Genomic DNA, 27,693 nt, shown 5'->3' with positions numbered 1-27,693 from the left:
GGTAGTCCTGACATAGAGTGGCAGCATTGGTAGCATGCACAGGAGCAGAGGCAGCAACAAAGTGAGAGGAGGCCCTCCACTTCTGCTGGGCGCCCTAGTAGCAGCAGCAACACAGCAGTGGTGCCACTGGTGGCCTGGCAGAGTGGAATTGGGTTGATTCAGCCCAGCACCTTCAGGCTGTGACTTTAGCAGACAGAAGTAGGTAGTGGTGGCAGTGGCTCCCAACTGCATTTACAGCCCCAGGACAAGGAGACCTGAAGCAGAAACAATGCCGGACTAGAACAGCAGATGTCCTAGACCAGTAGTGTATGGAATCTGGAAACAGATAGCCTTGATCAAATCTTGCATCTGCCATTTGCTAGCTTTTTGAAGCCTTGAGTAAATTACTAACCTCTCTGGGTCTGTTTTCTCCTCAGTAAATAATATCCAGCTCATAGAGATGTTTAGAAAATTAAATGAAAAAGCACAGTTTAAGGAGGTGACACAATAGTAAGCACATGATTTATTTCCTCATCTTTATGACATCTCACACTGGTCCAGTCCAAGATTACCTAATATTCAGATTAATTTCATGAACTGCTATATTACTCCAGCAACTCAAATCCAAAATAGATGAGAAAGGAACTAAAGAAAATTGGACAGCCATTGCTGGACCTATTGTGTAGTTACAAATGCTGACTACATACCAGGCACTGTTTAGGTGACTTTAGGAATGTCACATACAAATCCAGACTTATAATTCTGGAATGTCACATACAAATTTAAGAATTGCTGACCAGGCGCAGTGGCTCACGCCTGTAATCCCAGCACTTTGAGAGGCCCAGGCGGGTGGATCACCTGAGGTCAGGAGTTCAAGATTAGTCTGGCCAACATGGTGAAACCCCATCTCTAGTAAAAATATAAAAATATAAAAATTAGCTGGGCATGGTGGCGCGTGCCTGCAGTCCCAGCTGCTTAGGAGGCTGAGGCAGGAGAATCGCTTGAACCCGGCAGGTGGAGGTTGCAATGAACCAAGATTGCACCACTGAACTCGAGCCTGGGCGACAGAGCAAGACTTCGTCTCAAAAAAATAAAAATAATAATTTTAAGAATTGTCATTACTTAACCATGGGAGAGGGTGTGGGCAGACAAAGATTTTCCACTGTGTATTTTCATGGTTTTGCCTTTGAACGATGTCCTCTCTTCCAAAAATTTTTTTTTGCTTTTAAATGCCACATAAAGGCAGCTCATGTTCTTTACATCGCCGTTATCAAGAGGATCGTCATTCAAATACACTAACCACTGACAATGCTAACTAATTGGGAGTCAAGGACTGGGCGGAAAGATCGGCCAACCGCAGGCTGCCGGCCAGCAACTGCGGCGGAAGGCGGACTCTCGCGGGAGCCACAGAGAGGCCAGCAGCCGGCCACGTGACTTCCGGGCGGCCGGCTCTACCTAAGTCTCCGCGCTGAGCAGCCACGTCGGCGGCGTTTCCCGTTCAGGAGAGGGGCGTGGCGAAGGCCCGTGCGTGGTACGTGTCCCGCCCCTCGCCGCCCGGAGCCCGGATGAAGAGTAACGCCATTACCGCCGGAGCACCCGAGAGCCCTCCCGGACGGAGACTGGACACTGGACCGGCAGCGCCATGAGACTCCTCCCCCGCTTGCTGCTGCTTCTCTTGCTCGTGTTCCCTGCCACTGTCTTGTTCCGAGGCGGTCCCAGAGGTGAGGCTAAGGAGAGTGTGCGGAGGGGGATGGCCAGGAAGGAGATGCCAGTGACGGCAAGTTTGAAGTTGGAGGCGGTGGTCGCTCCGGGTCCCGGGGTCCGTGTCCACTCCGCTGGCCTCTCTCCGCCCTCTCCCCAAGCCTAGGCTCGTAGCAGCAGGGGCCCCCGCGGGCGCTGGAGACCCCGCTGTGGCCTGTCCCTTGCACGCGGAGTGCGGGGCCGTGTCCGGGCGACCTTGCTTCGTGGCCGGCCGAGGGCTGGGCTTGCTTCTCTGACCCTGGACTCGCGCCTGCAGGAGCGTCCAGAACTGAAGGGTCCTCGGCTGCAGGAGGAGGCGAGGGGGCTCTGGCCACGGCTGCGCTCCGAGCGCGCCGCAGCCGGGCTGTTTCTTTTGGCCGCCTCCGGCTCCGCTCCACCCCCAGCCCCTGGTGCTCAGGGCTGACGTGTCTTTAGCTTCCACGCCGCGAGTCCGTCTTCATTCATTTGCTAAAACTCTTGTTTTCGACACATCTAAGCCATCAGAGTGGCTTTTTTAATGGTCACCTGCCTCGTTCACCCCCTGCTTGACCCGTATGTGTTACTATGATTTCAGAAAAACTACCTCGTCGTCACCCGCGTTATCGGCCCCTGCTGCCAAGCGGACTGAAGAATCCCTTTGGGATGTCTCCCTTACTTCTGCCTTCTTCCTTTCCTTTTCTTTTCATGGAGCAGTTTTTTGTTTGTGGAAGCATCGTGTTGTGCTGAAAAAATGTAGCCTACTTCGAGTGTTTTTAATATGTAGATTTATTCTTCCAACAATTAACCCAGCAGTTAAGTGTGAAAGTAACTTAGCAGAATATAAAAATGAGGCAACTTGACTTCCTGCCCGGGTTTTGTCATGAACTTCGACTTTCTAATTTGCAAAGTGAAATAATTAGGCTGATTAAGCACTAGAATTCCCTTTCATTCTGTAAGTTTAAGCAAGCTGTGTGTCTTAACGGTAGTGACAGGTATCCAGGAGTTGTTTTGCAATGAAAAGTGAAGTGACTGGCTTCTGTTTAATGGCTAGAAAACCAAGTGGGAGAATGAAACAACTGTTAATGCGTTCATCTGCAGGTTTAACAAGATTTTTTTACTTTGGGAGTCGTTTGCTGGTTCTCTTTAAGCTTATTTTTAAAAAAACTTGACAAATGTAGATTTTATTTTAGAACTATTTAGAACTATTTTCAAGTTGTAAAAACTTTCAAGAAGCATCAATTCATTATCTAAACTGAATTACTATCTTGTAAACATTTTTTGTGAGTAACGGTTTTTCTTTTAAAGAAAATGTTTGTTCAGTTTTTTCCAGCTGAATGAAGACTGTTAGACTTCATAGGGACAAAATTATTATTGGTTAACATTAAAATAATAAAATTGTTTAATATCCATGAAAGACCTTTATATTCCAAAGTGCTCAAATTTACAACTTGAAATTACTATGTCAGACATGGATATTTTTCTTACTGGTTTTTGAAAAGGATTTATAAGTTATGAATGCACTATTTTTAGTCTTTGTTTAGCAGGCAGTGAAATCTCTTCAGTTCATAATGCATGGTTCAGTGTTCTTTAATATTTTGCAATAAATCTTAGCGACCAGTGAGAACTCAAAGACATGGAAAAGACTGAAAATGCATGGTCCTTGATGTAAGCTGTTTCTCCTGGGTAAAAACACGCTTCCCTTCCTATGTTTTTCCTCCACAGAATTGCCACATCATCATTTTGTCTGAGAGATGTTGGAAGACATTAGAACTTTGAAATTCTTTTTAGGGTTTTACCTGAAATAGATAGAATGTGATTTACTTAGAGTACTGTTACCTATAAAACTGTAATTTACTTTTTTTTTTTTTTTGCATTATAACTCTACTTTGTAACAGTAAGTTTGAGAAAAATAAAATGCCATAAAACATGTTTGAAGCCACATGCAAAAATAATTGGATTCTTTCTTTGCTATCAACCCTGAAGCTGCCCGTACGGTTTTTACTAAACAATGTTTTTCGTGCAAGCCAGTTTTTACCACGGATATGATATAGATATTTGTTTCTTGGACTCACAGGCTGTCAAGTTCTAAGAGTTTCAGCTGTAGTCACCTCTGATAACAGTGTTTCCTACATAGAACTTAAGAATGCTTTTTTTTTTTTTTTTTTTTTTTTTTTTGAGACGTCTTGCTGTGTCGCCCAGGCTGGAGTGCAGTGGTGCGATTTCCGCTCACTGCAACTTCTGCCTCCCAGGTTCAAGCAATTCTCCTGCCTCAGCCTCTGGAGTAGCTGGGACCACAGGTGTATGCCACCACACCGGACTAATTTTTGTATTTTTAGTAGAGACGGGGTTTCACTATACTGGTCAGGCTGGTCTCGAACTCCTGACCTCAAGTAATTCACCTGCTTCAGCCTTCTAAAGTGCTGAGATTACAGGCGTGAGCCACCGCGCCTGACCAAGAATGCTATTTTCTTTTAAAGGTAGGGGTTGTTTAGTTTGCTTTATGTCATTAATGACCGGGATTACATTTAGAAGTTTCTTACCTTTGCAAAAAAATTATTTTCCTTAATTTGCTTAACAAAATTGCTTGAAGTTCTTTGTGTTTCAAGGCATCTTTAGTTTGTGCCATTCATTTTTCCATCTGTTGGGCACTTTTTGAAATTAAACCACATTTTCCTTTGAAAATGTGCAGGCAGGGAACAGTGGTTCATGCCTACCTCCCTAACTACCCAGGAAGTCCTAGCTACCCAGGAAGCTGAGGTGGAAGGTTCACTTGGGCCCAGGAGTTCGAGGCTGCAGTGAGAGCTATAACTGCACAGCTGTATTCCCACCTAGGCATCAGAGCAAGACCCTGTCTCAAAAAAAAAAAAAAATGCAGTTGTTAAGACTTCTAGTAAAATAAAATACAGATATTCTTAGATGCATTGTAATTGGCATCATTCAGGTGAACTGGGAGATTCTGTTAGTCCAAGGGAAGATTTTTTTTGCCTATACCTGATAGTTTAAAAAAAAAAAAAAAAAAAGTAGTATTCCAGAGTAAAGGTTAACTGCTTTTTCTGTATTTTATCATTAGGCTCATTAGCAGTGGCACAAGATCTTACAGAGGATGAAGAAACAGTAGAAGATTCTATAATTGAGGATGAAGATGATGAAGCCGAGGTAGAAGAAGATGAACCCACAGATTTGGTTAGTGTTATATACTATTTAATATATGTAAAATGTATGTAATTGTATTAATCTGTTCTCATGCTGCTAATAAAGACATACCCAAGACTGGGTAATTTACAAAGGAAAGAGGTTTAATTGATCCATAGTTCAGCATGACTGGGGAGGCCTCAGGAAACTTACCATCATGGCAGAAGTGGAAGCAAACATGTCCTTCACATGGTGCCAGCAAGGAGAAGTGCAGAGCAAAGGGTGGGGAAAGCCCCTTATAAAAACCATCAGATCTTGTGAGAACTCACTATCACAAGAACAGCATGGAGGTAACCATCCCCCATGATTCATTTACCTCCCACCAGGTTCCTCCCACAATGTAGGGATTATGGGAACTACACTTCAAGATGAGATTTGGCTGGGGACACAGCGAAACCATGTCAATAATACATCTAGAATTTATCCTTACTTGTTTATTTTTAGAGAGAGAGACTTGCTCTGTTGCCCAGGCTGGTGTGTGGTGGCACGAGCATAGCTCACTGCACCCTCGAACTCCTGGGCTCAAGCGATCCTCTTGCCTCATTCTCCTGAGTAGCTAGGACTACAGTCATGCCCCAACAAGCCCAGCTAATTTTTGTAATTTTTTTTTTGTAGAGACAGGGTCTTGCTATGTTACCCAGGCCAGTCTCAAACTTCTGGGCTCAAGTGATGATCCTCATGCCTCCAACTCTCAAGGCTCTGGGATTATGGGCATGAGCCACCACACCTGGCCTAGAGCTTATCCTTATACAAAAATTTAAAATCCCAGCTTTTAGAGGTTTGTTAATGTGATCAAAGTGAATTGAAATTGGGAGAATAGGCACCAGTCATTGAGAATAGAGCGTATTTTCTGGAACAGGGAAGGAGACATGAAATAGTTAACAATTCAGGATCGTGGTGACATGAGTCTAGAAGGGTAACAGCATAGTAGAAATAGCACTGGACCAGGGCTTCATAGATTTGGTATACCTGCTGCTTAGTTTTCTGACTTATCTCTGTGGGTCTCAGTTTCTTTTTTGCTTGCTTGCTTTTACTCTGTTTTTATTCTTTTTGCTTACTTGTTTTATTTCTGAATCCTTATGTGCCAGGCACTGTTCTTGGTGCTGGGTGAGCAAACTAGATATTTTCTCTGCTCTTTTAGACTGTTTTTGGGGCAGTTATATGTGTTTTAATGGCAGGGGGTGAGAAGCAGACAACAAACAGTGTATAAAATATATCCTGTGAAGAATAAGGGGGTTAGAGAAGATCTCTTCAAAGTTGTTCAGGTCTGAAATGTTTACTATGTAATACAACAGTAAGAATATTGGGCTGGAATTGGGATCTTTGCAGCATGCATCTAGCTAATTTTATTTCCTCTCTGGAATGACTGTAATCCATCCTACACAGTTTTTTTTTCTTTCTATTTTCATGTCATACTTGAACCTGGAACCTCTCATGATTCCAGATTTTGTCATTTCCTTCAAAATTAAACCACTAGTTCCCTATTTTCTTATTTCAGTGTCAAAATATTTAGACTTATATGTAGATTTCTGCTGCTTTTTTGACTTACCTTCATTTTTATGGAGTATGTCTTCCAACTAAGCAAATCTGTTGCTATTTTATTGGTGTTTTTGAGTTATCATTTTTATGCTTCTGCACCTGCTGTTTTATCTGGATAGGATGTCCCTAGTAATTTGTGAACTCTCCTAATTTCCCCTCTTTAGGAACTCCTTACTGATTATCTATGAGTCAAGCGTTTCATACGTTTGTATACAGATACCTTTAGGGTTTATGTTAAGACTCCGCATCTTCAACCCAGCCTGCATTAGGTGAACAGCTTTAACTAGATTAATACATTTCTGCTGCGTTGTTGTTAATGAATATTTGACCAGTTGTGGTAGATAACTTAGAGTGATGGTTGGAAGGGAATCCATCTAGGAATTTAGGATTAAAGATGGTATTTGGGGCACTGAAATTTGGGCATGTATTGAAATTTAGTGATGGATTATATCGTTGTTACCAATTATATGAAATTACTTGTGCTCTGTGACACTGGAATGTACTTACTGTGGAGGAGGAGGGTAGAAGAGAGATGCTGAATGCCATGAGGCATGCCTGTAATCCCAGCACTTTGGGAGGCCAGGACAGGAGAATCACTTGAGCCCAGGAGTTTGAGACCGCCTGGCCAACATAGCGTGACACCATCTCTACTAAAAAAATTAACTGAGCCTGGTGGCTTGTGCCTGTAATCCTAACTATTGGAGGCAGGAGGATCACTTGAGCCCAGGAGTTCAGGGTTACAGTGAGCTATGAGTGTGCCACTGCACTCCAGGCTGGGTGACAGAGTCAGACCCTGTTAAATAAGTAGAGGATAGAGGGTAGAGAAGGGAACTGTTAGATCTTTGAGAGACTTGTGTCGTTGGCCAGACCTTTTCCATATCTTAATTTCTCCTGCCTTGAGAACCATTAGAGGAAAGAGAACAACTCTGATTATCCACTTTCTACCCTGGCCTATTAGTACAAAAGTGTTAGTACCCTCTGCTTTGTTACTTATCTCAAATCAGAAAATAATTAAGGTAGATTGAAATAGAAAGGCAGGAGAAGTATTACCTTCCATTGGACTAGACCATGCCAGCAGGGGCAGGATCCCTCAAAGCCAAGGCTGCTACAGAAGTCACCTCCAGAACTGAATGAGCTAGAAAGTTCACCTACTGCTGTTGTTCCCAAGATTTCTTTATCACCTTATACTCAACTGCCAAGGCATCAAGGAACTGGGAGATGTGGAAGTATGCTGGAGTCAAGTGAGGGAAAAGAGGGTTTTTCATAAGATCTAAGATATCAACAGCTGGTTTAGACGCAGGTTATTGGTTTAGAATTTTTGAGGGCAAACCTTCCCCACCCCCGAAACGGAGTCTCGCTCTGTTGCCCAGGCTGGAGTGCAGTGGCGCGATCTCGGCTCACTGCAAGCTCCACCTCCTGGGTTCACACCATTCTCCCACCTCAGCCTCCCGAGTAGCTGGGATTACAGGCGCCCGCCACCATGCCCGGCTAATTTTTTGTATTTTTGGTAGAGACAGGGCTTCACCATGTTAGCCAGGATGGTCCCCATCTCCTGACCTTGTAATCCACCTTCCTCGGCCTCCCAAAGTGCTGGGATTAGAGGCATGAGCCACCGCGCCCAGCCTAGTCACCTGGGGCTTTTCTACCCCATTGATTATTCTTTTACTGTATAAAACTGGGTTGCAATGGACCTTACCATCATTCCTGAAAGGTTTTTTTTGTCCTCCCCATAGAAATGATAGAGGTTTTTGGTTTTATTTTTATTAAAACAAGACCTGTAGTAGTAATAACACTAGCTAACTTTAAAAAAATTATTTAGCTGGGAGCAGAGGCTCACTCCTGTAATCCCAGCACTTTGGGAGGCCGAGGCGGGTGGATCACAAGGTCAGGAGATCGAGACCATCCTGGCTAACACGGTGAAACACGTCTCTACTAAAAATACAAAACAAAGTTAGCCGGGTGTGGTGGCGGGCACCTGTAGTCCCAGCTTCTTGGGAGGCTGAGGCAGGAGAATGGCGTGAACCTGGGAGGCAGAGTTTACAGTGAGCTGAGATCGCGCCACTACACTCCAGCCTGGGCGACAGAGTGAAACTCCCGTCTCAAAAATAGATATATATATATTTAAAATAGATGATATATTCAAATGGCTTAGAACTTATAAGGTACAGAGTATATGATGAAAAGTTTCCCTTGTGTGCCTTCCAGCCCTGAAGTCATCTCCCTGTGGGCGACCAATGCCACCCATTTCTACACTCTCCTCTGGAGATTGTTTGCAATAGCTGACATACTTTGGAGTTTTACCAGGTAGCAGATATTAAGCATTATACACCTTATATGCTGAATAGCTGTAAGGTAAATGAGTTACTTAGTTATCCACAATCAGTATTCCAAACATTTACCGTGTTTAAATCCGTAAATGAGTTTTCAGTCTTGGCAGCAACATTGCCTTCAGTGTCAGAAAGTGAAGAAGGCCATCAAGCATGAGCTCTATCAGATTTTGTATTTTCTACTTCCAGATATATTATTCACCCATTGTTCTGCGTTTTCTCCTTAATAATGAGTTGTCCTTGTTCTCTTCTAAGGCTAACCCTTCCACCTGTGTTCATGTCCCCATCTCTTCCTGCAGAATTTTGTTACATTATTCTTTCATTTTGTAACATCAAGCATTAATCCTCCTCAGTGATTGGATTCTGTTAAGCCACATATGTGCTTATACTGTTCGTCCATATTTGCTGCACCTACTTATCTTTACCAACGCCAGTGACTTCTTGAAAGAGAAACTTGGGCAGCTTTTCTCTTCTGCTAACTTCACGTTTATTCTCTATCATGATCTGGTCCCATATATCTAGTAAAACTAGTATTGCTAAGGTCACCAGCAACCTAATTGCCTAATTCCTTGTTTTCCGTTGTTATCCTGTTGTAGCTCTTTTCCAGCTCTTCTCAGGATAGTTTCATTTGAATGCTCCATAAGTACTCACATTGTAAATGTCCAGATCATTTGCCATGTGTCCTGTCGCCATAAACTCTTTGTTGTTTTGATACGGCTCCAGTGATTCAAGCTGTTGCCTTGTTACTTCTTCTGTTTATTTTTATTCCAAAACCCATCAATCAGATATCAGGGATTTCTCTTAACTCTTTCTGAAATATACTCTTTTCCTCTCTATCCCTGTCATTTATGGTTTCGGCCTCTCTGTCTCTGGTCTCTTTTCCTACTTATGGATCTCTTTTCTCAGAAGTAGAAACTTATTCTTACTAAATGAATGAAATCATTAAGGATGCTTAAAATATAGCTTACAACACAGTTTCACAGTCGTTGAACAAGTGTTTGAGTGCATCCTCTCTTAAGTACATGAGCTGGATGTGGAGGATTTTACAATTATGAGACAATCTTTGCTCTTGACAAGTTTTATCTGTTGGGGGAAGTAGTTTTTATATACGTGAAAAGTTAAATGCCAGTAAACAATGGCATCCTGAAGCATCTCAATTTATTAAGAGTCTGGATACTTCAAAGATGTGACTGTCTCTAATCCATATTGATGCTTGGAGAAATGAAGCTGCACTGTGTTTAAAGTTTTAAATAAAATTTGTTCACATTTTTAAAAAACTGTTGAGATACAGTTTATGTATCATAAAATTCATCTGTTTTAAACATACACTTAGTAAATTTACCAAGTTCTGCAACACAAATTCAGTTTTAGGACGTTTCTGTCACCCCAGGAAGATCTCTGGTCACACTCTTTTTTTTTTTTTCCTTCAAAATTATGTGACTGATCCTCACAGGAAAATTTGGTTAATTAGAATGGAAATCTCTGTAGGCTGTTAACAGGTACTTGAGGGCAGGGGTGGGCAAACTGTGGTTGCAAGCCACATCTAGCTATCCCCATTCATTGACTTATTGCCTGGGGCTGCTTTCACACAGTAGCCCCATAGTTGAGTTGAGTCGTTGCAAGAGAGACTTTATGGTCTGCAAGGCCATATTTGCTATTTGGCCATTTATAGAAAAAGTTTACCAAGCTCTGTTCTAGAACCTTGGAGTTCACAATATGGTCTGAATACCAGCAGCTTTGGCATTTTCTGGGTGCTTGTTAGAAGGAGAATGATAGGCTTTGCCCTAGGCCTGAATTAGATCTGTAACATCCCCAAAGAATTGGTATGCACATTACTGCTCAAGATGCACTGCTCCAAAAGTTCTATTTTAATTAATGAGGTATGATGAAATTCTTATTACTAATCCCAGCAAGCTGTAGAGAAGCAGTATTTCGTCCTAACATAAAGTGAAGTCTTTATTTCTTTCTTTTATTATTATTTTTTTTGAGTCGGAGTCTTGCATTGGGGCAATCTCAGCTCACTATAACCTCTACCTCTTGGGTTCAAGCGATTCTCCTGCCTCAGCCTCCCAAGTAGCTGGGATTACAGGCACGTGCCACCACACCTGGCTAATTTTTATATTTTTTAGTAGAGACGGTTTCACCATGTTGGCCAGGCTGGTCTCGAGCTCCTGACCTCAGGTGATCTGCCTACCTCGGCCTCTTAAAGTGCTGGGATTATAAACGTGAGCCTCCATGCCCAGTCAAATCTTTATTGTTAAATAATGATCTTTTTTCTCTCCCATAGTAATCTCCTCTTAATTGTTCTTTTTCTTAGGTAGAAGATAAAGAGGAAGAAGATGTGTCTGGTGAACCTGAAGCTTCACCAAGTGCAGATACAACTATACTCTTTGTAAAAGGAGAAGGTAGTACGGAAGTATTAGTTTTAATTCAGATGTAGGAATTTTAAAATGATGAACTTGTTCATATATATCTGAATACCCATATCTGTAAAAGTAATATTGTTGGCATTTAAAGGGAATATGCAGATGATAGAGTGAAAAATAAATAAACTAAGGGGAAAAAATAAAATAAATACTATCTAGTTTAACTAGAAATTGACTGTCCTTTTCAAAAATTTTGTTTTTGAGACAGGGTCTCGCTCTGTCACCCAGGCTGGAGTGCAGTGGCCCCCTCTCGACTCACTGTAACCTTCGCCTCCCAGGTTTAATCGATTTTCCTGCCTCAGCCTCCTGAGAAAGATCATGTTTTAAAACTTTTTTAAACTGCCACAGCAAAGTAACTTTGTCTTTATTTTTTTTTTTTTTTTTTGAGATGGAGTCTTGCTCTGTCACCCAGGCTGGAGTGCAGTGGTATGATCTCAGCTCACTGCAACCTCCGCCTCCCAGTTTCAAGCGATTCTCCTGCCTCGGCCTCCCTAGTAGCTGGGATTACAGGCGCGTGCCACCACGCCTGGCTAATTTTTTGTATTTTTAGTAGAGATGGGGTTTCACCATGTTAGCCAGGCAGTCTCTATCTCCTGACCTTGTGATCCACCCACCTTGGCCTCCCAAGATGCTGGGATTACAGGCTTGAGCCACCACGCCCAGCCCTTTGTCATATTTTGAGTGTTAACCATTAATGAAATACTTAATTTTTCCAGTATGGTCTAGGTTAGAGCCTAGGTTTTTTTGCTGTTTGTTTTCTGAGATAGAGTCTTGCTCTGTCGCCAGGCTGCAGTGCAGTGGTGTGATCTCGGCTCACTGCAACCTCTGCCTTCCAGGTTCAAGCGATTCTCCTGCCTCAGCCTCCCAACTAGCCAAGACTACAGGCGTGCTCCACCACGCCCAGCTAATTTTTGTGTTTTTAGTAGAGACGGGGTTTCACCATGTTGGCCAGGATGGTCTTGATCTCCACCTCATGATCTGCCCACCTCTGCCTCCCAGAGTACTGGGATTATGGGTGTGAGCCACCACACCCAGCCAGAGCCTAGGTTTTATTAAAAGAAAATAATTATGGCTGATAATTTATTGAGTTCTATACGGTAGATGCTATTCTCAATACTTGGCATGTATTACTTAGTTCTAACAAGCCCACTGAGCGTAGTCATTGTTGAACTGAGGTTTGGAGAAGTTAAGAACTGGAGTCAGGGCTCCCAGTTCATAAGTAGATTTGAGAACACAGGATCCAGACCTAGATCTGTTGACCCCACAGCCTGTGCTGTACTCAGAGAAACTCAGCTTTGTAGACTACAGTGTAATTATTGAAGACTTAATATTGAAAGTTATTAATTTTCTTGGTCTTCTCACATTTTCGGTTTTATTCCCATGGGCTTTCGAACTTTACGCCTATAGGAAGTATAATTTTATTATGCTTTTTTTCTTCTATTTTTGTAGCTACATCCTTGGGTCTTAACCTTCAGATTTGCATTTTGATTAATTGCTTAACATGGATAGGGATTGCCTGATTAATATTTATGTTCTAATAGATACTAGTTTTCAGATGAAAGTCTTGGACTTTATATTTTTTCATTCTTCTATTTATTTGGACAGATAACACTAAGCCGGAGGTGAAGGTGACTTCACCAACACATGTAACCCTGCTGCCTGATTATTTCACTGCCAGAAATATACAACTCTTTTTTACCACATGATTTGGATGTGATCTGGTCTGAAATCGAGACACTTATTTGAATGCTTATGTGGGAGTGCTAGCATACAGACAAAAGAGTTTCAGCCTATACAGCAACTGGAATCAATTTCTAGTTAGCGGGTGACTGGAGTGCTCTGTTGGAAGGGATTCTGACACCAAAGTCTACACAAAAGAGTGCAGAATCCATTAGTAATGCCTTTTTAAAAATTTTGTGCTCTTTCCATGTGTTCTAATTTTCTTGTCTCTATTTTGTTTCTCAGATTTTCCAGCAAATAACATTGTGAAGTTCCTGGTAGGCTTTACCAACAAGGGTACAGAAGATTTTATCGTTGAATCCTTAGATGCCTCATTCCGTTATCCTCAAGACTACCAGTTTTATATCCAGAATTTCACAGCTCTTCCTCTGAACACTGTAGTGCCACCCCAGAGACAGGCAACTTTTGAGTATTCTTTCATTCCTGCAGAGCCCATGGGCGGACGACCCTTTGGTTTGGTCATCAATCTGAACTACAAAGATTTGAATGTAAGATCCTGTAAACTTTTTTGTTTAAGTTAGAGATGGATGGGGACGGCGATGTTGTTTAATAGAATTCATCTATTCATTCAGGTGCCTGTTTTGTGGTTGAACCTGTGATAGCCACCAGGGAAGCAAAGATAAATTGCACATTTCTTCTTCAAGTCTGTAATCCAGTGGGGGAGGTAGATGAAAACAGGCACTAGAGCATGCTGATAAGTGCTGCATACTAGAGATGAAGGGAATAACATGCTATTGTGTGGGGGTGGAAGTGAAAATGGAGATGTAAGTAAAGCTATGAGCCGGATCTTAACGGGAAAAGGAGCAGTAAGACACACAATGGAGTCTGCTGCTTATTCAGATGTTAAGATCTGTCTCTGGGCACGGTGGCTCACACCTGTAATCCTAGCACTTTGGGAAGCTGAGGTGGGTGGATCACCTGAGGTCAGGAGTTCGAGACCAGCCTGGCCAACCTGGTGAAGCCCTGTCTCTACTAAAAATACAAAAATTAGCTGGGCATGGTGGCAGGCACCTGTAATCCCAGCTACTCGGGAGGCTGAGGCAGGAGAATCACTTGAACCTGGGAGGCGAAGGTTGCAGTGAGCCGAGATCGCACCATTGCATTCCAGTCTGGGCGACAGAGTGAGACTCTATCTCAAAAAAAGAAAAAAAGATCTGTCAAATAATTTGTTTTGTACCTCCTGTTGTTGCTTGCATTTTGCCCATTTTACTACTTCTATTTGTAAATTTAAAGACTGTCTGTAACTGTTTTCCCATCATTTTATATACTCATAGGTAATGTAGATCCATATATTTTCAGTGTAGTTTTAGCAGCAAGTTTTATCATTTAGTTTTTGATTTAGGAGAACCAAATGTCCTAATATAAGCTCTGATGCCTTATGATTTTTACTATGTATATTATATATCAGTCATCAATGACTGAATGAGAGAAACCTAGTAGAAGTAGGGCCTTGTTTAAATGAAAGCACATCTAAACCATTCCTTTGTCAAAAAGTTTTCAGAGAAGGAAATGTTATTTTCTCTTGGAAATTAATTCAACCTTTTCATTACCCTGGTGTTAACATGCATACCTTATGTCTGAGTTAAATTTCTAGTGCTGCAATCAGGTTTTCCTTTTTCTGATTACTTAGTAGAGAGAAGGAAGTATTTTCATCCTGTCCTCAAAATAATGTATTAAGCATCCTCAACTCTATAGTTAAGTAGCTTAAAGAATTACTGATTTTACCTTGTTTGTGAGTAGAATAAAATTTGATCCAACAGGTATATGTGTAGTTTTAGTTCCTTCTTTTAAATTCACCTCTACCACTTTTTTTTTAATCTGTGTATTATTCCTGAAATTGTCAATAGAGGAATGCAAATTGAAGGATCTTGAAGTAAAACTTACATAATTACAGTTTAGCAATAAGTGACAGTTGACAACGTACTACCTTTGTGAAGAATAGCTATGTATTGCCCCAGTGAGTCTAATGCATTTGAAAACAAATTGTGAACTGATAAAATTATTTCAAGACCACAACATAAAAATATTTTCATACCTAAAGTGACCATCCCATTTATTATGAAGAAATTGGTTTCCAGCCCAGTTTTTTTTTTTTTTTTTTTTGAGATGGAGTTTTGCTCTTGTCGCCCAGGCTGGAGTGCAATGGTGTGATCTTGGCTCACTGCAACCTCTGCCTCCCGGGTTCAAGCAGTTCTTCTGCCTCAGCCTCCCAAGTAACTGGGATTACAGGCATGCGCCACCATACCCGGCTAAATTTGTATTTTTAGTAGAGAGGGGGTTTCTCCATGTTGGCCAGGATGGTCTCGAACTCCTGACCTCAGGTGATCTACCTTGGCCTCCCAAAGTGCTGGAATTACAGGTGTGAGCCAGCACACCTGGCACGACTGTCATTTTAGAATATGAATTTAACTTTTGTTCGATCTAGTTCTTAAAATGACCTGCTGTTGTAGCTGCTGCTGTACTTTTCCTTCCTTCCTTGTTTTGAAGGATTACAGACAACGAAAGGTAAAGTTGTTGACGTAAGAATGCTGTGAGCTTTGTTTCTTTCTGCACATTTTATCTCTACTTTACTTTATGGGTCCTCACACCACCACCCCTACCCCAAAAGAAAGTTTGGGGACAACTTTGGCAAAATTGGTAACTTTTTTTTAAGGGGTGTGGATCTCGCTATGTTTGCTATGCTGGACTCAAAACTCCTGGGTTCAGGCAACCCTCCTGTCTCAGCTCCCCGAGTAGCTGGGACCACAGGCATACGCCACCTCACCTGGCCCAGAGACTTCTTATTTTATGTGAGAAAATAACAATGTTGAGTCCCTGACACGCAGTATTGCAGTTACATATGAATGAGTCTTCTAAGTGATGGGAAGACTATATTCAATGTGTTAGAGTAACCATTTTAAGTAATGTTACATGTTTTCCTTCCTTTATTGCATTTAGATTTTTCTGATTATTTTATTTTTTTAAACAGGGCAATGTATTCCAAGATGCAGTCTTCAATCAAACAGTTACAGTTATTGAAAGAGAGGATGGGTTAGATGGAGAAACGTAAGTGAAAGTTGTAGTATGTAGATCTTGATCTTGCTTGTAAAGTAAGACTGGAAAGCTTGCTCCTGTTGCAGCATTTTTTAGATATTGAAAATGGAATGGACTGTATAGATTTGGTGAGATCCTTCCAACATTCATTCATACTTCAGATATTCATACAACTATTAAAGTCAAATTAGAAAAGATAGTTGAAACTGACAGAAGAATCTCTTTAAAAGTTAGTATTGGCTTTATGTCCTTCCTCTCATCTAAATTTTCTACCCCATGCTTATAAACTGTTCACCAGCCTATCTCGTGCCTCTGAAATGACTATTGAAAACATAAGTTAGAAGATTTTATCTTGGAAAATGTAAGTGTTCTTTCTGAATGATAGATCTTTTTTTACTCTAAACTTATATATAATTCACTTAAGGTAATTTTTAAATTGGATTGTGCAAAATAATGTAATATTCCAGGCAGATGAACGCTAATGCAATTATTATATAAACCAAGCTTTTGAATAGAGCATAAATAGTAATTCTATTTTCAATCATAGAGGTTTTTTTTATTGACTAATTGCTCTTAAAGGTAATTTATAAAACTTAACTGCTTGGATTTAAATTGAATACAAAGTATTTTATTCCTTTTCCCCACAAGTTATTTGGAAAGCTTCTATCATGTGTTATAATTATAGTTGTAATTAGCTGTGGTATTTCCTCTGAATTAAAGACAGTTCATATTTTCTCCTTTTGTACCAGAATCTTTATGTATATGTTCCTTGCTGGTCTTGGGCTTCTGGTTATTGTTGGCCTTCATCAACTCCTAGAATCTAGAAAGGTAATTATGGATGAACACCTCTTACAGCCGTCTTTCAAAAGTTGTTAAGAGTTACTAAGTTAAGCACAATCTAGTTCTTCGGCCTCAGACTGTCACTGTGGGTTTGTATACTTAGAACTTTGGAGTACCTTTTTAAAATAAAACCTGAAGCCTTGGATATGTAAATTGATTCATTTAGACTTTCTTTTTTTTTTCTAGACACAGAGTATTACTTTGTTACCCAGGCTGGTGTGTGCAGTGGTGTGATCTTGGCTCATTTCAGCCTCGACTTCCTGGGCTCAAGTGATCCCCTCAACTTAGCCTCCCGGTTAGCTGGGACCTTAAGTGTATGCCACCACCCCCAGCTAATTTTTAAAATTTTTTGTAGAGGCAGGGTTTTGCCGTATTGCCCAGGCTGGTCACAAACTCCTGAACTCAAGCAATCTGCCCACCTTGGCCTCCCAAAGTGTTGGGATTACAGGTTTGAGCCACCACGCCTGGCCTCATTTAGACTTTCATACACCCATACAATTAGTGTCCTTTGTGCCCTCCAGAGTGATCTTTACCTTTGGATTGGTATTGTAGCTCTTAATGCTAGTGTTTTTATTCCCTAAACTCAGGTTTTATTATTCTATTTACTATACTTTTTAATGGGTATGCTATTTTATCTGCAACTAACCTAGCTTTTATATTTGCTTTTTTATTTATTTATTTATTTGAGACTGAAGTCTGGCTCTGCCATCCAGGATGGAGTGCAATGGCACAATCTTGGCGTACTGCAACCTCAGCCTTCCAGGCTCAAGTCATCCTCCCACCTCATCTTCCCGAGTAGCTAGAACTACAGGTGCACACCACCACAGCCAGCTAATTTTTGTATGTTTTGTGGAGACGGGGTTTTGCCATGTTGCCTAGGCTAGTCTTGAACTCCTGCGCTCAAGCTATCCTCTCACGTTGGCTTCCCAAAGTGTTGGAATTGTAGGCATGAGCCACCACTACACCCAGCCTGCATTAATACTCTTTATAGAAATAATCCTTAATTAATAAACGAGTCCTTTCATTGGAAAAAGAACGAATAAATTTTGTTCTGTCAGTCAAAATTCCGTTTTTGTAGTTAGAGTAATAAAATGATTAGTTAGAGTAGTAAAATGGTAACACCTGGGGTCTACCACGATCATGGTTCTGGATTCATTCCCTACCGTATCCTTATTTCCCTCCTCTTCCCCATTCCCTCACTTACCCTCCTCCTCTCCTTCCCTCCAGACTACAAAAACAAAACCTACACTGTTTGTCAGTGGGAAAGTATAAGCAATTTTATCAGATATGTTAGTATAATCCATTAGACCCTCAGCAGTCGCTAGTCATTTTGGCGATTATTTATTAAGCCTTAAGTCAGGCAGTCAAATCTATGTTAAAATTAACAATGAATGTTGTTAATAAGCTCTTTCTCTTTAAAAGAGAAATACTTTGTGTTTAAATATTAATTTCTAAAACTTGCTGTGCCTCATTGTCGTAATGGTTGGAATTTTTGCGGTAAATTTGTATATTAGGTATAACTGCATCTCCATTTTTCTTCCATTTAAATGAAACCATTTTTAAGTTATCTCTCCATGTACTTAGGTTCTAACTTACAGATTATATAATTAATACTGTTTCGTATGTAGATAACAGGTTTGTTGGTTTCTTGGGGGTTTTTTTTAAAGCAAGACTAAATGATGATTCATTTTTACTTTTTAGCAGATTTGCTGTAAATACTCTAGGGAGAAAGTTTGACGTTCTTAAATTGAGGTGGTTAGCTTAATGAGATTTTATGGTTTCGTTTTGTTTTATCTGTGCCAACTGTTTAATTGTATTTAGCTTACGATGCAGGAACTGCCTGCATGTAACATATCAGCAGTTGTCCTGAATTTTATTGAATATGGAAATACATTTATTCTTTGATTACAATTTGATTCCTAAAGGGAAAGAAAGTCATTGTATAAATAGCTACTCTTATTTGATCCACCAATGGTCCAATAACATGAACCTTTATAGCAAGGGGAAAGGTCTTTAAAGCCCGAAAATAAATGTGATGAAGATTTATTCTTTATAATGAGCACTAGACGTGATTTTCTCCTTCCCTTTAATAAAGTATTTGAGTGGAAGTGTGTTCTAGGAAGACTAAAAGAGAATATAACTTGTTTACTAAGATATTTAAATTAAGTAATTTGATAGGTGTTTTAAAAATTAAAGTAAACAGCTGATCATGATAGTATGTGGCTATAGTCCCAGCTACTTGGGAGGCTCAGGCAGGAGGATTGCTTGAGCCCAGGAGTTCCAGGCAGCCTGGGCAACATAGCAAGACCTCAATTCTTTTTTAAAAAATATTAAGTAAATGATATAATGGAACTTCTTTAAAATATGTCTTTATGTTCTTATAGCGTAAGAGACCCATACAGAAAGTAGAAATGGGTACATCAAGTCAGAACGATGTTGACATGAGCTGGATTCCTCAGGAAACATTGAATCAAATCAGTAAGTATTCTTAACAGACTTGGCTGGGAAGTTTTTTTCTTAATTGGAAATTAAATATCTTAGATTTAGTTTAAAAAAAAAGCTTTTTCAGTGCTACTTAACATTCATCTTTTCCATTACTTGTGTAGAATCTAGTATAGTGATTAATGAAGACCTTAAAGGTTTATTCAGTGTGTAGTCTTTAATTTGGAAATTCTTCCAAATCTGCAGCTTATTTACGAATGTGTGAATTTTCTGTGTTCCTAATCCATTTCCTATCTCTTTTCTTTCTGTTGCTTCAGTGCAGAGTAGAAGAGGTGAGGCATTTAATTATTTTAACGGTTTTTGCTAGAGTATTGGGGGCTCTCAAATAGCACGTAAATATTTTACATCAAGTTTAATGAGTAACGGAACAGTTTTTCTTACTACATTTTATTAGAAAAACTACCCACTGTAACTTGAAAGAATAAAACTAAAATATTACCTGATAATTTACAGATATATTTCAGTTGTATTACATATTCAGTTTGTTAAAATACTAATCTTTATAAAGGAATGCAGAAATTTTTCAATTGTAGAAGGACGTTTTAAAAACGTTTATTATAAAAGCAATGCAGCCTCATTATGAAAAATTAAATAGTACAGAAGAGTACAGAAGTGAAAAAAATAAGTCAGTTCCTGGCTTCATTAATCCTATTTATTTAAGACACAGTCTTGCTCTGTCGCCCAGGCTGGAGTGCAGTGGTGCGATCTTGGCTCACTGCAACCTCTGCCTCCTGGGTTCAAGCGTTTCTCCTGCCTCAACTTCCCGAGTAGCTGGGATTACAGGCACGCGCCACCATGCCTGGCTAATTTTTTTGTATTTTTAGTAGAGACAGGGTTTCACCATGTTGGCCTAGCTGGCTCTGACCTCCTGACCTCAAGTGATCCGCTAGCCTCGGCCTCCCAAAGTCCTGGGATTACAGGCATGAGCCACCACACCTGGCCCTATTTTTCATAAATGGTATTATGTTTATATTTTCTATGAATTTTCTATACATGTGTAAGTGTATACGCCTACTGTTTTTATGTATTTAGTTCAGATTGCATCATGCTGTCTACACGGATCTACAACTTCAGTTTTCATACCTTGGATGTCTCTTTACAGTAGCTGCATATATTTACTTAACTGTTGGTAACAACTAGACAATATTCTTTTATGTATATATGTCATGATAGATTAAACCTGTTCTGTATTGGAAGGTAACTTTTAGTTTTTCACTCCTACAGGTAATACCGTAATGAATATTGTTATATTTAATTTATAGGATAATTTCTTAAAGTTAGAATAACTGAGTCTAAGATTAAATACACTGACTTTTTATGGAAGGGACCCCATTTCCCTCCTAAAAGGGAAAAAAAAAAAGGTAGTGCCAATTTATGTTCTCAGCCATGCACAATATTGCCTATTTAATCAGTCGGTATGATGCAAAATGAATGTCTTACTGTTTCATTTGCATTTCTTTAAGAATGAGGTTCAGCTCCTTTACACATACTCATAGTTGACCCTTGAAAGACACAGGTTTGAACTGCTCAGGTTTCACTTTTATATACAGATTTTTTCAATATAGTTGACCCTTGGTATATTGGTGGGTTCCACATCTGCAACCAAAAGCAGATTAAAATAGAATATTTGGCCAGGCGTGGTGGTTTGCACTTGTAATCACAGCACTTTGGGAGGGTGAGGCAGGAGGATCACCTGAGCCCAGGAGTTTGAGACTAGCCTTGGCAACATAGTGAGACCCCATCTCTACAAAGAATGAGAAAAAAATACATGTGTTGACATGCGCCTAGGCTGAGGTGGGAGGATTGCTTGAGCCTGGTAGGTCCGTGATTGCTCCATGATGGTGCCACTGCACTCCAGCCCGGGTGACAGTGAGACTCTGTCTCAAAAAAAAAAAAAAAAAAAAAAAGTAGGGGTGGGGAGGAAAGGAAATCATTGAGGAGCTAATCTCTGAGGACGCAAAAGCATAAGAATGATATAATGGACTTTGGGGACTTGGGGGAAGGGTAGGAGGAGAGTGAGGGATAAAAGACTACACATTGGTGATAGTGTACACTGCTTGGGTGATGGGTGCACCAGAATCTCAGAAATCACCACTAAAGAACTTACCCATGTAACCAAACACCATCTGTCCCTCAAAACTGTTGAAATAATAGTAAAATTAATTTCAAAAAAAAAAAAAAGGAAATCACAGTTTTTGCAGGATACCAAACCGAAGTACAGGGAAGGGTTTTTGTATCCACTGGTTCCTCAGTGCTAACAGCCAGACTTCAGTATGCCTGGATTTGGGTGGGGTTGCAGTGGGGGAGTAGTCCTGGAATTAATTTCCTGCAGATAACAGAGATGACTGTATTGGCTAGTGTTTCTTTTCCTGTGAATTGGCCGTTCAGGTCCTTTTCCATTTTTAAATTGTTTTCTTTATTGCTTTCTGTGAGCTAGCTGTCTATTTGAAACATAATTACAGTATGGCAGTTGCTTTATGAAAGGTGGGTACAAAGTAACAAGAGCGCAGGAGGAGGTCAGCACTAGACCTGAGTCGGGAACGGTTGGGTGAGGAGTCTTTAAGGTTTGATGAGCTATGCTAACAACTTTTGACTCCTGGGTCAAAGAGAGCCACTTTAAAGGAGAGGAATTACAATTTTGTGTTTTGAAAATTATGGTAAGCTGGGCATGGTGGTGTGCACATGTAGTCTCAGCTACTGGAAATGGTAAGGCAGGAGGATTGCTTGAGCCCAGAAGTTTGAATCCAGCCTTGGCCACATAGCGAGACTCCCATCTCTAAGAGAAAAAAAAAAAAGAAAAAAAAAGGAAAAATTAGGATCACTTTGTGGAGGACTGCAAAGGAGCCGTTGGAAGCAGGGTTACCAGTTCCGTGATTTCAGTAAAGCACAGAAGTCACTGGGGCCTAAGCTGAGGCAGTAGTGATGGGAGTAGAAGGATGTTTCATAGGTGGAGTAGATGGGGTTTCTTATGACTGGATGTGTTAGTGAGGGAGGAATGAAAGAGCATTCTGAACTTAGGCAACTGGGTGGAAGGTGATCCCATTAATATCCCATAATCTAGGAAAGAGAAGCATGAAGGATGAGGAGAGATGTATTTGGATTAGCTATACTGAGTGTGAAAAACCTTTGGGACTCCCAGATATGGATGTCCAGGAAACATCTGAAAGTTCTGTTTCAGAGCACAAGTGAATCAAGATTTGGAAACCCTGGGACATATAGCATCGGTGGTAGCTCAAGTCATGGGAGCTATACATCTGTTTTTTTTTCTTCTGAGGCAGGGTCTCACTCTGTCACCCAGGCTGGAGTGCAGTTACATGATCATGGCTCACTGCATCCTCGATCTCCTGGGCTCAGTCCGCCCGCCTCAGCCTCCGAAATAACTGGGACTACAGACGCATGCCACCATACCCAGCTGAATTTTTATATTTGTTGTAGGGAGGGGATTTTACCATGTTGCTCAGGCTGGTCTTGAATTTACGGTCTCAAGTGATCTGTCCACCTCAGCTTCCCAAAGTGCTGGGATTACAATCGTGAGCCACCATGCCCAGCTCACATCTGCATATAATACTGCTGCTCACACAGATGGCTGTTAAATCCTAGAGTACTTTTTGAATTCTCAAAGACCGTATGTTCAGCATTTTACGTATTTAGAAGAATTATTTAGAGATTGGTCAGCTGTAAGGGCAGTAGTTCCTAGTCTAACCTTTTTGAAAATCTGATAAAAGTTGTAGACTGTCTTCATCAGAAACATGTGTCTGTACTCACAACTCAGTTTTAGGTAAGTTGAAGAGCCCCAGAAACCATCCATTAGTAACCTACTTAATGAAGTAGTGAGAGCAGTTTTCTGGATTTTTTTTCACACTTGAAAAGTGAGGCTCTGTCTTAATATTTTAGCCCTTAACCTTTTTTTTTTTTTTTCCCCCACCGAGACAGTCTTGCTCTGTTGCCCAGGCTGGAGCGCAGAGGTGTGATCTCAGCTCACTGCAACCTCCGGCCCCTGGGTTCAAGTGATTCTCCTGCCTCAGCCTCCCAAGCAGCTGGGATCACAGGTGTGTGCTACCACACCCGGCTAATTTTTGTGGTTTTAATAGAGACGGGAGTTCACCATGTTGGCCAGGCTGGTCTTGAACTCCTGACCTCAAGTGATCTGCCTGCCTCAGCCTCCCAAAGTGCTGGGATTACAGGCATGAGCCACTGTGCCTGGCCTTAGCCCTTAATCTTAAGGAGATTTCTTTGAAGCAAAATATGTAGTCTTTAAATATTCTTGGCTGGGCCAGGTGTGATGCCGTGTGCCTGTAATCCCAGCTACTTGGGAGGCTGAGGCACGAGAATTGCTTAAACCCAGAAGGTGGAGGTTGCAGTGAGCCGACATTGTGCCATTGCACTCCAGCCTGGGGGACAGAGTGAGACTCTGTCTCAAAAAAAAAAAAATATTCTTGATAAACATTTACACATTTTCTCGGTATGGTGATCTCACAATTTTGGAGGTGGGAGATCTTTTGAACAGATTTTTTTTTTTCCGTTTTATGAAATGCTTACAAATAAGCCCCGTACTTTGGTGAAAATCACTTTCTAGCCCTTCACTTTTTTTTTTTTTTTTTTTTTTTGAGACGGAGTCTCGCTCTGTCGCCCAGGCTGGAGTGCAGTGGCCGCATCTCAGCTCACTGCAAGCTCCGCCTCACGGGTTTCTCCTGCCTCAGCCTCCCGAGTAGCTGGGACTACAGGCGCCCGCCACCTCACCCGGCTAGTTTTTTTTTTGTATTTTTTAGTAAAAAATTAGCCAGGGTCTCGATTTTTGTGATTTCTAAAGTGCTATTCTTGACAACCGCGCCCGGCCCCCTTCACTTTTTTTATACTTATTCTACATACAAAAAAAAAAAAATCAGTACCAAAAAATCAATATGAAATCAATGAATGCAAAATCAATACAAAAACAATTATGCAAGTAATTTCTAACTTATTCTAAAATCTTCCTAATATGTAAAGTACCCCCTAGAAAGTAAGACAAGACAATAATAGAGGGAAGATATACATCCAGCCTTTCACTTTTTGGAGAAACTTATAAATGACACCTGTTACCGAATGGAAGTAGAAAAAACCACCACAAATTTATTTTCTGTTAAATAGACCCTACTAAGAATCTAACATAGGAGATACAGCTTGTGTGCATAGAATGGTTTTAGCATTGAAATACTAATTTCCTTTATTCTGCTGCTTATTCCAGGTAAATTTATGACATTGAAAAATTATGCAAACTGCATGACTGCATTTGTAAATACAAAATCTTTCATTTGTAACCAGCATGTCTCTTTGAGCTGTCACTATCATACCTTTTAAGCAGTTTTTAAGTGTTTACTTATGCATGTGTAAACTTGGTTAAGTTACAGAATTCAAGATTTTGCATGGTATCATCAGCAGTACAATAACCAAGTTTTAATCTTTTACCCCACCCTAATTGCAAAACAGTTTCATTTTAATTGGAATTACCTCTTGAAGGATTGTGTTAAAGATTGTTTTTAAAACCTAGAGCTAGATAGGAGGCATTTATTATTAGATGGTATTCATGCATGTGTGTAACTTAGTGGGAAAGTTGAAGGCAGATACTCTTTACATGTCTTTTGGATTCAGTATACTTGTAATAGCAAGCTTAAAACTTTCTCTTTTCTTCCAGATAAAGCTTCACCAAGAAGGTTGCCCAGGAAACGGGCACAGAAGAGATCAGTGGGATCTGATGAGTAAATGTTCCTTTGTGCAACAATTCGGTCTTTACTTAACCTGCCCTAATATTTTTCGGCCTGATGGGAATTAGTGCAGAGAAGCCATATCACCATAGAAGGCAACTACTACTTATGTGTGGACTGAGCAATCAGAGTCTGTGGCGATAATATTGCTGAAAATGCACTGCATTCATTTTTCTAAAGTAACAAATTTGGTTTTTTTTTAAACCATTAAAATCTATGTGTGTGCGTGTGTATGTATGTGAGCAGTTGGTCTTACCAGAATCATTGTTGAACTACCTGAAACAAGTCTTTAGAATACTAAATATAATGCAGTTGTCTCTTCCTTTTTGACATTTTCTGATTTTTCCCCCAAACCTCAGTTAATATTTACCCACTATGATTATTGATGTCCTGCCTTGAACAGTTTTAAAGAAAACAATTGTTGGAATAGCTCAAATTTCAATTGATGGCACAAATTAACATTTCGTTGTTGTTGCTGTATTACAATTAGTATTCTAAAGGCAGAAGCAGAAGTAGCTGCTTTTTAGCAATAGAATTGTTTCGGTATTTTGCTGCTGTTTAATGCACACCTTCAGAAAACTTCCCAGTGGATTCAAGGAATTTGGGGATCTCTCTGGCAACAAATTGTGAACACAAAATTTCTGCTGACTTTAATATATGAAACCTGATCCTACCCCCTTTTTTAACAAAAAGAAACTAGTGTATTTGTGAAAACTGTGTTGTGTTGTCTGTTGTTGCTCTAGTTCTGACCCAGAGATAGCTCTGGAGTGATTTTAGACCTACTCACTCAGTTGTGTGTAGGTTTTTTTGTTTTGTTTTGAGAGAATTTTTCTCTCCTTAATAAAAGCATCCTTTTTAAAGAAAAGTTGCCTTGGTCCACAGACTAAGCAGAAAATCAAGTTATCAGGACAGAGATATTTCCCAGTTAACTCCTAATCAATGAAGAAAGTGAGTTGGATATTTGTAAAGCAGTTAACTAATTGTTTCTTATCTAATCTTTTGGGAGTTTTGCTTGTTGATATAACCTTTTTAGTTAATCTGAAAGATTCCAGAAATTATTCTTAAGTGCTTAAGACTGAAACCAAAATTAAATTGTACTTCATAAAATCCTCTTACAGAGTTACTCTTGCCCTAGATTGTAAATTAAGTTTGGCATTATTGTCAGACTGGATGGAGGGTGAAGTAAAATAGTATGAACAGTTAAGAGGCTCTCCCCTTCTTGTCTTTAAGCCATATTCTCCCACATGTATTTTATAAGAAAATGTTAAGTCAAATTTTAGTGGTTCTTTAATTCCTGACCTCTTCATTCTCCTTTTCAGTATAATCTCCCTACACTCGTGCCCACACAGACAAAAAACAAAACGAAATACACACAGAAAAGTCTTTCCAGACTGTTGAAGTATTTAAACATCTGAGCCAAAGCCGATGACAATAGAATAGAAGTTACTGTATAATTGTTAATCACTTTGCAAATAGGGGCTAAGATATCAAATTACCTATATTGGCATTGCTGAATTACAAACTCTATATCTGTAATATAAAGTGTTTGAGTTTTTAATTGGGCTGTTATGATGAGTAGTTTATTTTGAAAAAGCTCTATGAGCTCTAAGTAACTGCATGGTTTTTTGTTTCATGTAATATAGGACACCCTTCACATTCTCAAGGAATATATTCCAAAACATTTTTGTGAATATCTAAGTTTGTGAAACTACTACAGCATGATACAGTAAGGTGTAATTACAGAATTTACAAAATGTAAATGGCCTCTAGAGAGTTTTATGGAATACCTGGTAATAACGTAGGCAGTTGCAAAACCACACTGAGTTACAACTGCCAGCCCTCCTCATTGCCTTACATACCAGCCCTCCCACTTCTGAAGTTCAAATTAGTGCCTCGGAAATGTAGAATTTATTATTTGTCATGTTTTATTTTTTTTTTTAGCATAGATTGAGAACAGTTGAACTCTTAAATCCTCAGATGCCAGGGGTCTGCTCTAGCATCAGTAAGTATTTAGCAGAAACTAACTCCGTAATGAATGGAATTCAATTCCACACATGGTTTGTTCAAGCACACTTAATAAGTAGCCTATTTTTTAAATGTCTTTTTAAAATGTAAATATTTGGATGAAGTTTTTCTTTGTTTTGATATATTCATTTGCTACACCAACTATGTTTTCAGAATTCATCTTTTGAACAACTTGGTTTCAGAATATGTAAAATGACTTTAAGGATCTTGTGTATCAAACCTGTCCCCAGATGTGTGAGAATAATATGTTCATAAAGCATGGATCTCGCTTTGGTTGTATAGCTTCCTCATTTACTTCATGGTCTTCAAGCCCCTGTTGACTTTCGGGGCTAATCCGCCCTCTAAAGCATTGTCCCAGGAGAGGAAAAGGGAAATGGGACCTCAGAAGTAGAAGCCTCAGGGAAGGAGTAAAGTAGAAATCAGAAGAAAAGAAGCTTCACTTGATAGTAATAAGGTTTTTAAGTAACTTCAGAAAATGTGATTTTGATAAGAAGAAAGGGAAAATTTAGACCTTAAAAAATATGGAAGAGCTACTGCCTTACAAGTGCATTTGTAGCACATCAGCCTAGTATCATGCATTCGTAGCACATCAGCACAGTATCATGGCTGTGCTGGGGAGAAGTAAATGGT

The 27,693-nt window shown here is 40.1% G+C and overlaps 1 protein-coding gene across 2 annotated transcripts; it reads left to right on the top strand.

Moving 5' to 3' along the window:
- Nucleotides 1-1,535: 1,535 nt before the first annotated feature.
- Nucleotides 1,536-27,332, top strand: SSR1 (signal sequence receptor subunit 1). Of its 2 annotated transcripts, none has more exons than XM_050787461.1 (8): nucleotides 1,536-1,700; nucleotides 4,769-4,881; nucleotides 11,074-11,161; nucleotides 13,148-13,410; nucleotides 15,891-15,967; nucleotides 16,705-16,783; nucleotides 19,180-19,273; nucleotides 24,969-27,332. In XM_050787461.1, exons 1-8 carry the CDS (start codon nucleotides 1,622-1,624, stop codon nucleotides 25,034-25,036), a joined length of 861 nt encoding a protein of 286 aa, XP_050643418.1. In that variant the 5' UTR covers nucleotides 1,536-1,621; the 3' UTR covers nucleotides 25,037-27,332. The 2 variants fall into 2 exon arrangements, with proteins under 2 accessions (XP_050643418.1, XP_050643419.1); XM_050787462.1 differs by lacking the exon at nucleotides 24,969-27,332 and adding an exon at nucleotides 19,555-19,655.
- Nucleotides 27,333-27,693: the final 361 nt, after the last annotated feature.

This window comes from Macaca thibetana, chromosome 4 (genome assembly GCF_024542745.1).
Source record: "Macaca thibetana thibetana isolate TM-01 chromosome 4, ASM2454274v1, whole genome shotgun sequence".
Lineage (NCBI taxonomy): Eukaryota > Metazoa > Chordata > Mammalia > Primates > Cercopithecidae > Macaca > Macaca thibetana.
Note: the sequence above shows the minus strand (reverse complement) of the source record. Positions and strands in the feature narration are given on the sequence as shown.

Bases quoted from the DNA above. Each gene is read 5' to 3' on its own strand.
- SSR1 (XM_050787461.1), top strand. From the start codon at position 1,622: ATGAGACTCCTCCCCCGCTTGCTGCTGCTTCTCTTGCTCGTGTTCCCT. The intron at 16,784-19,179 runs GTAATTATGGAT...ATGTTCTTATAG, and splicing joins AACTCCTAGAATCTAGAAAG to CGTAAGAGACCCATACAGAA. The intron at 19,274-24,968 runs GTAAGTATTCTT...CTTTTCTTCCAG, and splicing joins GGAAACATTGAATCAAATCA to ATAAAGCTTCACCAAGAAGG.